The sequence below is a fragment of the Diabrotica undecimpunctata genome, chromosome 8 (assembly GCF_040954645.1).
Source record: "Diabrotica undecimpunctata isolate CICGRU chromosome 8, icDiaUnde3, whole genome shotgun sequence".
In the NCBI taxonomy this organism is placed as follows: Eukaryota; Metazoa; Arthropoda; class Insecta; order Coleoptera; family Chrysomelidae; genus Diabrotica; species Diabrotica undecimpunctata.
The window spans coordinates 55,049,231-55,061,825 of NC_092810.1; the positions used below are offsets into that span (position 1 = coordinate 55,049,231).

General features: G+C 33.3%; 1 protein-coding gene across 6 annotated transcripts in view; it reads left to right on the forward strand.

The window, feature by feature from the left end:
* nuf (rab11 family-interacting protein nuf) overlaps nucleotides 1-12,595 on the forward strand; it is a 173,945-nt gene that overhangs the window by 149,818 nt on the left and 11,532 nt on the right. For all 6 annotated transcript variants that reach the window (XM_072540292.1, XM_072540293.1, XM_072540294.1 and 3 more), the window contains 2 exons: nucleotides 1,326-1,582; nucleotides 6,357-6,651. In XM_072540292.1, the coding sequence (XP_072396393.1) occupies nucleotides 1,326-1,582; nucleotides 6,357-6,651 (552 nt within the window). The remainder of the gene's footprint in view (nucleotides 1-1,325; nucleotides 1,583-6,356; nucleotides 6,652-12,595) is intronic.

Sequence of the window (12,595 nt, forward strand, 5' to 3'; positions counted from 1 at the left end):
TCCTTATTAGGTATTTAGAGGTATTAGGATGCTAGATCCCCATTCTTAAGAAATTCTGTTTTGTTCTATTATTTTTTGGATTAGTTTTAATAGTTGTTTGGTCCTATATAGTCCTCCGTACTTTAGGAGTTCGTTCGGTATTCTGTCTTCTCCTGGTAATTTTTTAATTTTTTAATTTCCGTAATGCTTCCTTTACTTCTTCCTCCTCACTGTTTATTTCTTCGTTTGTCGTCACCTCTGGTGTTAGTGGTTCATTATCGTCACCTTATTTATTATAAAGATGTACCAATGGAAATTCTAAAATGGCTTCATATAATTATTTTAAAATGTATTCACCGAGCCCAATTAAGATGGAATCCAAAATAAAAAACCAAAAACAATAAAAATTAAAAAAAAAACCCATAAATAAACGCCAACTGAACTAAACTTCTTGAAAAAAAAAACTAAACTATATCTCCCTATTTCACATCATTTCGGACCTTCCGGTGTCTTCTCACGTGGAAGATTCGACCAGAAGTGAATCAATTCACATCGCTTTGATGCAGCTTTTAGAATCTTACCGGTTGGGGTCGCTGTTTAATACCAAATTACCAACTTAGAAGTTAAAAGTAACAACTATGGAGATATTTAATGAATTTTATTGATTTAAAGATCTAAAGATCTTCAAATCAATAATAAATAATTAGGAATTAGTTAAGCGACGAACTCGTTACACGAGTCAGAATTGACACGTACACGATAATAATAAACACTTTTGACGTGAATAAATAGAAATCTCGTAGTAAAAACAATTGAAAGGGCGCAGAATGCTTGTAACACTGAAGTAAGAGTAAGATGATAACTTCAATGTTGAGATTTTCTAATAAATCTAGAAAATTTCAATTTAAAAGACATTTCTTGTTAAAAACTATCTTTGGGGTTTTCTGCTAAACCGTGTTCATTGTTTGACAAAATAAAAAAAAAATCAGGGCAATTTCGTCAGAAATCATAAAGGTGACCGTTTTTTGTACACTCAACATTATCTTAGTGACGTTTTAGTTTGCTACGGATGTTTTAAAATCTTCAACCTAAAGATATATACAGAAATATTTACTTTTTCGGTTAATCTAACGTTAAGCGGATGTGTTTCTGTTTATGTTGATTTTAAATCAGATTAGATAATAATTTATTATTTGAGTTAATCGAACTGACCAACACTTTAATCATGTGTTATTTTTGTGAAAGTATCAAGACACTAGTAATAGATTCTATATACACACCCAATGTACCTAATTATATTTTTCTATGCAATTATTACACTTCTCATTTTTTTCTATTATTTTCAGGATGAACGTAGGGGGTTTAAGGACCAAAAAGCTAGATTAGAAAGAGAAAAACAACTATTGTTGGATAATGTGAATCTAAGACTGCAGGCATCAGAAACAGAATGTGCAAATTTAAAGAAAGAGATTAACAGACAGAAAGACGAAATTGATAAATATAAGAATGAAAGACAGAATCTAATGGATCAGGTTTCCGATCTCACAAGTGAAGTGACTAGTGTTAAGGAAGAAATGAAAATGATGAAAAACCAAGAAATTAGGTAAGGACATAAAAACATATAATTCTTTTTTATATATACAGTCCTCTAGTTAGTTTTCTTTTTTTTTTTCACTAGATTTTTGTACGTCTTATTAACTTATTCGTTTATTTAGACTTAGAATCATGTAAGGAAATCAGTAATCATTGCTTCTTATCTTGATAAACTCCTTGTAAATTTTAACTAATAAAGCAGATTTTAAAAAGGTCCATTTTAGTGACATTGGTTAAATAAATAGTATCAATTAAACAGTGGATAGTAAAGCACGAAAAGATAATTGAAGTTCTCCATAAGATCGGAGTCGACTACAGAGACATTCGAACAATAGCGAGTCTCTATTGGGGTCAAACAGCTAAAGTGAAAGTAGGATCTACATTGACCAATAAAATTGAGATCAAGAAAGGGGTACGACAGGGCTGTATCTTGTCTCCTATTCTCTTTAATATATACTCAGAAGAAGTATTTAAGACAGCGCTGGAGGAAAGCACAGAAGGCATAAAGATAAATGGAGAAATAATTAATAACATAAGGTATGCTGATGCCACTGTGATTCTAGCAAGTAGCATGAAAGAACTGAGTTGCCTAATGAGAAAGATACAAAAAACAAGTGCACAATACGGACTTAGACCAAATATCACAAAAACCAAATGGATGTTAGTAAGCAAAACCCAACAACCACCACAGCAACTGATATTAGACAATGAAAGAATTGAACACGTGGATTCGTACATCTACTTTGGAACAACAGTTAACTCAAATTGGGATTAAGCGAAGGAAATACGTATAAGAGTAGAAAAGGTAAGAGCATCGTTCACTAGCATGAAGCAAATTTTCACCTCTAAAAGCCTCACCCTACCTCTCAAAATTCGACTTCTGAAATGTTATGTATTCCCGGTTTTGTTATATGGAATGGAGGCGTGAACAATGACCTCATCATTGATGAAAAAAGTAGAGGAATTCGAAATGTGGGCTTACCGACGTATATTACGTATATCCTGGACTGAGCACGTGACCAACGAAGAGGTACTACGCCGGATAGGTAAAGAGAGAGAGAGAGGTAGGAATAAGTATAAAGAAAAGAAAGTTGGAATACTTGGGTCACGTTATGAGACATAATAAATATAGAGTACTACAGCTGTCGTTCAAGGGAAAATAGACAGCAGAAGGGGTCCAGGGAGGAGAAGACACTCGTGGCTCCAAAACTTGCGGCAATGGTTCGGATTGTCATCTGCTGAACTATTCAGATCTGCCGTAAACAAAGTCAGAATAGCCATGTTGATTGCCAACGTTCGGAACGGACAAGGCACATGAAGAAGAAGATAGTAAATCTGTCTGATTAACAGGTAAAACTATCGCTTCATTTTCGCGTTTCAAAGGGGGGGTGGAGTCCGGTAACTCGATGCGAAAATGAAAATCGAAAAATGTTGCTGCAAGTACAGTCCCCTCCTCATTCCTTGAGCTTTTATAAGGGCGTGGTGACACTATAAATATTGTTAGCTTGCTGTCTGCATTGGCTGCAATCTTGTGCCAGATGGACGGCTTCATGTAGGGATTTTCCCCTTAGTCTTCATTTGGTTTACCATCTTGGAGATCTTCTTCTTGGTCTTCGACTTTATACCTTTCTTTCCTCTAGAAATAGTTTCCTAGTCCCCGTTCTTCTGGCTATGTGTAGCCGAAGTAATTTAGGTTTGCTTGTTTCTCTCTTTTTTAATAGCCTCTCTTTTATATTAAGCTCTTCCAGAATTGACAGGTTGGTTCTGTGTTCTGTCCAGTACATGCCTAGCTTCTGTAGACCCACATTTCGTAAGCTTCTATCGATTTTTTTGAGAGTCCATGTTTCAGCTGCGTATGTGATTGGAAAAATAAAGGAATTGACCAAACTGAGCTTAGTAGTCCTTGTTATTGTTCGGCCTTTTCATATTTTAATCCATTTAGCTATTGCGGTTCGGATCATTGCTAGTCTACGCTTGATTTCGCTACGCTATTTCACTATTTCGAAATTCGCCACGTGGCATATTATTATTTGCCCTGTCTACGATCATTATTTTTGTTTTTTCGTTGTTAATATCCGAAAAGTCCGAATTATTTGCTTATCTGGCTTATCTCAGACTTCGTTTGCTGCTAGCATAGTGTTTCATCTGCGTATGGCAGGTTACTGATTTTTCTGCCTCCTAGTGATTCCTCCATCCAATTCGTCTAGTAGTTTTCTCATTATATATTCAGAATATATTTTGTAGAATATTGGTTAGTATAATAATGGTGATAATATGCAGTCCTGTCTAGTTCCTTTGTTTGTTTTGAACGCATTCGAATATATTCAGTATATTGTAACTTCGGCTGAGTTTTTATCATACAGATTTCTTATTAAGTTAACTATAGGTGCATAGGCACTCCCATATTTACCATTATAATCAGAGTTTCCGCTGATATGCCATCTATCACTGGTGTTTTTCTTTTTTGTTTCTTAGTTGGTTGAAAGCCTTCTCTACTTCTTACAAATAAAAGCCTGATATCGAGCACAGTTCTTTTATTAAATATTGACCAAGTACTGTTGCTCTCATTATGATAAAAAAGATTCTAACAGCGCAACCCGTGGGAATGAGAAGACGGGGTAGACCAAAGCTGAGGTGGACGGACGGGGTAACACAAGATGCCGAGAAGATCGGAGTCGGCAACTGGAAAATGCAAGCGAGGGACAGAATAGAATGGCGTAGAAAGCTTAAGAAGGTCGAGGCCCTCTAAGGGCTGTAGCACCAAGATGACTGTTGCTCTCATAGAATTTTAGGGCCATCTGAAATAAACCAAGAAACGTTTTTTCAAGTGAAATAAAAGTAGCAACCTTTTTCTATGACATATAATTTTCATTAAGTTTCTGTCTTTCAAGCCTATACCTAACATTCGCCTTTCCTCCGCTCTCTGACTATTCCCTAATTAATCCTTGTTTAACCTTGTCATTGTCAATCTTTGGCATCCGTATGTCATCACTGGTAGGACGCATTGGTCAAACAGTTTTGTTTTAAAGTATTGCGGATATTTATTTTATGATTCGTTAATATGAAAGGTATCTTTACAAATGCTGTTCAAGTAATATTTTATTTAGCAGCGAGTGGAGTGTATTGACAACGGCCTTTCCTCCATTCTTTAACATTTTTTCTTCTGTAGTGACTCCATCTTTTCGTGGCGGTTTGTTGTTTTCATTTGCTTAAGCGCTTTTCTTATTTCTGCTTTACTAATTTCGGGCTGCAGCTCGGAATTTACATCCTTAATTTTAGAGTTTATATATATATATATATATATATATATATATATATATATATATATATATATATATATATATATATATAAGCGGGGATCCTACAGCTTCTGCCGCTTCCCGCATTTCGATCGCCATCTTTTTCTATCTCTCCAGGTGTCTTCATCAATGGCTCTGTCTTTCATGGTTTCCATAACACCTTGTATCCAAGACTTGGCTGGTCTTCCTCGTTTCCTTTTATTACTTGGATTGTATTCCATAGCTCTTTTTGGCCATCTGTTGTCGTCCATCCTCTGTACGTGTCCATACCATATTAACTGTCTAGTTTCTATTCTTTCAGAAGTTGTATGTACTCTATCTGTTTTTCTTCTAATTTCAGAATTAGGTATACGTTCTACTCTTGATATACGGCAAGCTCTCCTTAGGTAGTCCATTTCAACCGTGTCAACTTTTTTCTTTCCTTTTACTGTCATTTGCAATTTTTTTTTTTTTTAGAGTTTAATAACCTATTTAGTTCTGCAGGTAGTTTTTCTGTACTATTGTAAAGTCGCTGATAATATTCTTGTGACACCGTAAGGATCTCACTCCTACTACTTGTCATTTTTCCATTATTCTTCTTTATATTATTTATTTGTTTTGACTAATATAAGTTTCAGCCATTTTAAGTTTCTATTTCTTTCTATTATTGTTTCGATTTGGTCCTTCTGCTTCTTTATTTTTTGCTTTTTTAATAATTTTTTGGTTTTGAGCTTAAACATGGATGTACAGTAATGAGACGTGATTTCACTACCGGTGATTCAGCCACGGTGATTTATAAATCACCGATTACTATAAACTATAAACTTTTAGCGTTCCTTACTAACTTCGATAACCGTGCTCGGTGACCAGATATATCAGATATTAATTCACGGTTACCGTCTCACAAAACTTGTTTATATAATAAATATTATGATATTCTCGGTGAAACTGATTTGGGGAACGGTGACTAACATCTGGAGAATTAACAATGGTGAATATTAGGAACTGAAATACAAGATATTTTATGTTATTATCTACTGATATTTTTGTCTTTTTAAAATAATAATTTTTTTCTTTCATAAAAATATTCTTAAAAGATTATAAAAAAAATTAAGTGAAATTCTAGAGTTATTTTTAGTTTTTAAAGAGTAAGCGTTGTCAAGACAGTATTATATTGCTTTAAATTGATTACGTTATTGTTAGTATTATAAATTTATTATTATAAGTCAAGCCATCTAGTTGCGTTAGTTAAACATATCACGGTCACCGTTATTTAAAAATCACGGTCACTGATCACGGCGTGATTTAACAATCACCACCACAGTATGTAATGGTAAACATTTTATCGTTGGCATTAATCCATGGCATTAATCCACGATTTTTTTTTACCTGTTTTTTATGGTGACTCTCATCATACATACTAGGTGAAAAAATACTAGCAAGCTTTTTTTTAAAACTTAGTGAACTACTTCTAGTGTTATACATATCCTGATATTAATGTTTTAGGTTAAAACGTGAATATGAAGCTCAAGTACAACTCTCAGAAGACTTGTCGAAAGAAATAGAAAGATTAAGACTGGAAGCTAGAACCCCGGCTCTTCCTACCACTTCTCCCGAAACGTTGAGGTTAGAAGAGTTGCATGAAGAAATGTCGAATTTACGGTCAGAAAATTCAGAGTTAAGAGAAGTTAACGAGGAACTCCAAGCCAGTTTATTGCATGCAGGTTTAGAAACCGGTAGGATTCTTTCGATAGGTGAAAATAGTTTGGCAGCTGAATTAGATGTTATGTCGCAAGACGAGGTGAGTTTATTATTAAGGACGTAGCAAATAAGGTAATTTTAATTTTCATTATCGTCCATTCTTAATTCGATTTTCTTCAGTATCCTAGTAAAATTGGTTACAAAAGCTGATATACATAAAGCGAAACTTCTTTGTCATGAAAATAAACGTTTATGATTTACTGATAATATAAGAGTTTTGACAAGGTGTGAAGACGAGATCAAGTTATTAATGAAAATCATGATAAAACAAATTAAAAAGAGAAGAGGCTGAGAGATTTAACCACCGAAAAAGTCTTCCCAAGTTATTTCCACCATTTATTAACGATGGTTGCATCCACAGTCCTCTCCCTTAACAACGGTTACCAATTTATCACGAAAAAGGTATCAAGCATGGATACAGCTTATTATTATTTATAATATACAGTGTGTAAAAGCCAAATGGAATAAATTCATTATTTAGGTTACTGTACATATTTATAAAAAATCCCGAAACCAGTCAAATTTAAATTATAACTTGACATTCTTTAACGTGAAAATGCAACCCCTACCTTCAACCCCCTTAGAATGACAGGTACAACCCCCAATTTTTAAAATAGGAAGTATAGGCTTGTGATATATCGTTTGAAAGGTCTTTTCATTCTCCATTCAAAAATGTTATCGCTTTCAAGTTTATTAAGATTACTTAAAATAAAATAAATTAAAATCATGTGGTTATCCAAATTCGCTTAAATATACTCAAAACTTATTTCCCGTTTAGGTCTTGATAATGAGAAAGTGAACAAAAACCATAACAATGTGGTTTTTAGATGGTAACCATTAAAAAACTTTAAAGAATATCCATGACAACGTTATTTTAACACGCATTAGTAAATTGTTTTATTTAAGTTGTCAGTATTTTAATTTAAGTAAAAAGTTCGTTCAATTCAATTCTGAAAAATGGTTAGATTAACGGAAATGCATAAAATAACAGTTTTACAAATGATTGGTTACGGAGATAACACCCGAACACAACAGGAAGTAACTCGCCTATTTCATGAGAAATTTCCTAATTTACTGCCTATATCCCAAGGAACAATAAGTAAAATAGAGAAGCAGTTTCGCGAGTTTGGTCATGTAAGGCAGATAAAAAAAGCAGCTGCCAATGCACTGAGTGATGAACTCAAATTAGATGTGTTGCTTGAGTTTCAGGAAAATCCACATACATCGAGTAGACAGGCATCCACTACATTCAATGCTAGCCATACATCGATAGTAAACATATTAAAAGATAATAAATTGCATCCCTATAAGATGATACCTACTCAGGAGCTCATGGAAGACGATTTTGATAGGAGAACTTTTTTTTGTGAGCAAATGATGGACATGTTGGATAACAATATTATCCAATTAGAAGACGTTATGTTTTCTAAAGAGTGTACTTTTTCACTTAACGGTCATGCTAATCGGCAAAATTGCCGCTACTGGGCCACGGAAAATCCTCACTGGATGAGAGAAGAACACACTCAGTACCCTCAAAAGGTTAATGTTTGGGCAGGAATTGTAGGAAACAATATCATTGCTCCCTTTTTCATTGAGGGCAACTTGAATGGCAACAATTATTTGGCACTACTTCAAAATGATGTCATTCCAACGTTGACAAATTTATATCCTGATCCAGGAAACCCTCAAGTTCCAGCGAATACGATATGGTTTCAGCAGGATGGAGCACCACCACATTACCAACTTAATGTTCGGCAGTACCTCGATACAATATTTCCCAATCGGTGGATAGGGAGGCGAGGATCGATTGAATGGCCAGCGCGATCACCTGATCTTACATTATTAGATTTCTTTTTATGGGGATATGTGAAGAGCCATGTGTACAAAACTAAACCTTCTGATTTAAATGACTTAAAAGAACGAATAACGCTTGCGATTAGGTCGATCACGCCTGTTATGTTAAATAATGTTAGAAGACAGTTTTATTTGAGATTAGGATGTTGCCAAGACGTTCGCGGTAAATATTTTGAACATCTACTTCATTAACATTTATAGTTCTTTTTCGTGTTCTACATTTTATTACGTTTTGCATTACATTTTAGTTTTTGATTGTATTGTAGCGAATTTCGGTAACCACATGATTTTAATTTATTTTATCTTAATAATTCTTAATAAACTTGAAAGCGACAACATTTTTGAATATAGAATGAAAAGACCTTTCAAACGATATATCACAAGCCTATACTTCCTATTTTAAAAATTTTGGGTTGTACCTGTCATTCTAAGGGGGTTGAAGGTAGAGGTTGCATTTTCACGTTAAAGAATGTCAAGTTATAATTTAAATTTGACGTGTTTCGGAATTTTTTATAAATATGTACAGTAACCTAAATAATAAATTTATTCCATTTGGCTTTTACACACTGTATAATAATAATGGACAGAATATTAAATACCACATGAGTAAACGAATAAAAAATTTATAAATAATCATAGGATATACAAAAAGGGATGTGTCACTCCAGGAGTGACCTAGAAGGGAAGTATAGCTTTCTTATCGTCTACGCACAGAGCGATGGTTTTTAATTTAATACACATGATTTGATCCGATTCCAGTCGATTTGATTCGATTTACTATGATCTACCAGTTCCCATCTAGAGCCCATTCAGAGACATCGTCTCAGAGTCACCCCCAAATTGGGAGTCTTACGTTGCCACGCAGGGTATCTGTTAAAAACTTTAACATCATACCAACTTGTTAACAAAGATGTAATAAATAACAAATTTTGTACCATTTTAAGGGTTTTTACCCACGTATTTAGTAACTTGACTCATGTCACCTGGTAAATGCACTGATGATGGACTTGTTAGTCCGAAAACGTTCTGTGGTGTAGCCCGAGAGGGTCTTTTTAGTTATATATTAACAATATTTGCGGCCACTTTTTGACTGGCAACCTGCTATCAATGTATTCTCCTATTCTTAAATGTGTGAACAACTGTTAGTTTGATTAACTACGTTATGAACTTAGTGATCTTGCGGATTTTAGACTAACAGAGTTCTATTAAATAACTTTAACGTCGAACTCTCGAAGAATGTTCTTATTAAGACAAAATTGAAGCCGGCTAGAGGGCGCTATTTTTCGACGATAAAAATTAAGGAGGCAAGAATTTTTGAAAATTAAACTGGACTGAATATAAGAAAATGTTGGAAGATCTTGCTTATGTTAGTTTTATGTATGATTTTTATCATGGCATAATGAAGTTTGGAACTTGCTTTATTAAATTGAACTTGTAAGCAAGCAAAAATTGAACTTTCATTTCATTTTTCATTCAACTTTCGTTTTATCCCAAAACAATTACAAAAAGATTCCTATCGCGTGGGTTTAATACTATACTTAGCTCTAGATGGGTTGAATGCCTTTTTGGAACTTTTTTTCTCTATTTTCTCCTTACATCAACAAGCAATGACTATTACTACATCCATCCATCTATTCTTTCTCTTTTCATACTCATGATTGACACCTGAATTCAAAACTCAGCAATGACAAAAACTTTGTCATTGGACAGACATACCACGGCAGCACTATTTCAAGCTTCTAAGATTTCATCAAACAACTTTTTTATTTTACAACACAGTTTAGTAAGAAGATGAAAAAAGAATTGTTGATTGTTGAATTTGCATATTTATTATTTGTGTTATATATTACAATCATGTAAACAAAACAATTTACATTTTTGATACTAAGTTCAAGAATAATGACTGACTGAATGTTTATGTCTTTTTGAATTATCTCTATTTACTTTTTTAATCCTCTGTTTTCCCATTACATAATCTTACCCTAAGGTATTCGTGGCTAACAATCTTAATGAGCTCGGTACTGTGACAACTGAAGTCTACTACTTCAGTACATAAAGAGAAAACATTGCCTGATGAAAGGCTATTTACTAAATATAGAACCATGCCATTGACTATCTTAGCATTCACATACGAAACATTTTTGAAGTCACCAGTTACCAAGAACAAGACTTTTTCTATGTTTTCTATAACTTGAAAAGTGTTATTTAATAGGGATCACTAACCCACCATTATTTTTTAAATTTACTAACGTTCTAAATTATCCAACAGAATGATAAGAGTGATCGGATTGTAGTTTAAATAAACATTGAATACAATATAAACACTTCAGTTTGGGAACAATTTCCCCAAATAAATATAAAAAAAGGATATAACCCTCATTTTAGATTTATATCTTCTACCACCACAATGTTTAACTCTTCCGGAAGCAGATCTATGTCAGTTTCTATGTCATTATCTTCAAAGAATATTCTTTTCCTTCTTCACTTCCTTCCATAATATTGAAGGCAGTAGGTAGAATTTAAATTAATAGACTTTGATACTTACTTAAATGACTTGGGACTCCAAAAGAATGTATGTATGTTCACATGTAGAAATAAGGAAAACATTTCAAAAAACTGCAAAAGATAATAATTCTAAAAGGTCCTCAAGCTATTTTTATTTTTTAAAAGTTAATGAAAAAAATACCCGTATGCAAAAACATGTATCTCAGCACATTTGGATTAAAATCATCTGAAGTTGCCACTTGGCTGTCTTAGTATCGTGATAACAACATGCCTACCAATAAAAAACCATCATTATATCAAAGCAAAAATATTCCAACGAGCTTGGAGGAAAGACACGAAACTCTAAATAAGTATTTACTCTACCATCTTATTACTGTCGAAAATACACCAAGAAGTTCTATATTGACGCTAACGTTGCTTTTCTTCAAAAAGACATAAGGTCATGGAGGCAGTTATACGATATGTATAACTAAGTTGAAATGTATGAAAGTAGGATAAGTTCACTTTCAAGAAACACTTTCGATATTTTTAGACCTAAAAAACATTGACATCTGTCAATCTAAAAAGGGTAAATGTGATACTTGTACTTTCTGGCAATATCAAAAATACATTGAGCTTAAAGAAGCATCATGTTTACAAAACGACAAAGACAAAACGGATGCAATTGATGGAAAGTGTCACACATTGTGTTGTGCTTTAATGGCAGTACAACTACTTCCTCTTTTAACTAATGCATCGGCCTACTACAAATTAAAATTATCAATTTATAACTTTACGATTTATAACATGGCTTCTCGACGCTTTTACTGCTAGAAAATCCCCAATGCTGTACAGGGTAAAGCAGTGTGGTTACAGCTTTTTTAAACACTATTCAAAAGAAGAAACAATGATCTATTCCTCGATTAGACCTGGGAAACGGCCTGGCGAGCCCACAGTGGTGAATCTGAGGCGTCTTGTATACGAAACAAACGACAAAATATTGTTCAGCTTGGATTACAGATCTCCACTTAAAGAACTTCGAAACGGGTCTAAAAGAAAAAATGCAAATAATTCTATAAAATTTCTTCTATTATAATAAACTCACTACCAAATAAGACAAGTACGATATTATGCCGAGCGACACACATAAAGCATAAGAGAGATGAAACGAAAAAAGAAGAAGGAAAATTAATATCAGAAAACACTTAATGATTTTAATATTTTATTTAAATATTTTCATTTCATCGTTTAGTGTTTTAACAAAAATAAAAAAGAAGAGAATCCTACTTAATGTTTTTGTTATTTTATTTTAACTGTTTGCGTTACCTCTCTACTGTTTTAAATAAAACTAAAAAAAAGGAAAACGAATACCCACTTAATGATCCATTATGTTATTTTAATTAATAGGTAGCACTAAAGTACCTAACCAATTTTGCGTTTTTGTTGCGTTTTTTCCAAAGGCAATGAGGAGAGGGTTTGGAGAGGCACTATAAAACCATAACAATTGAATTTTTTATTAAATTTCACTGTAAACTAAAAATAAAATTATTTTCTGTTTTTAATAACAATATTAAAAAAATTATATCGCATTATAATGCACGGCCAACACTTGATGTTTCATAATCTAGTTCAACTGCAAATGGAAA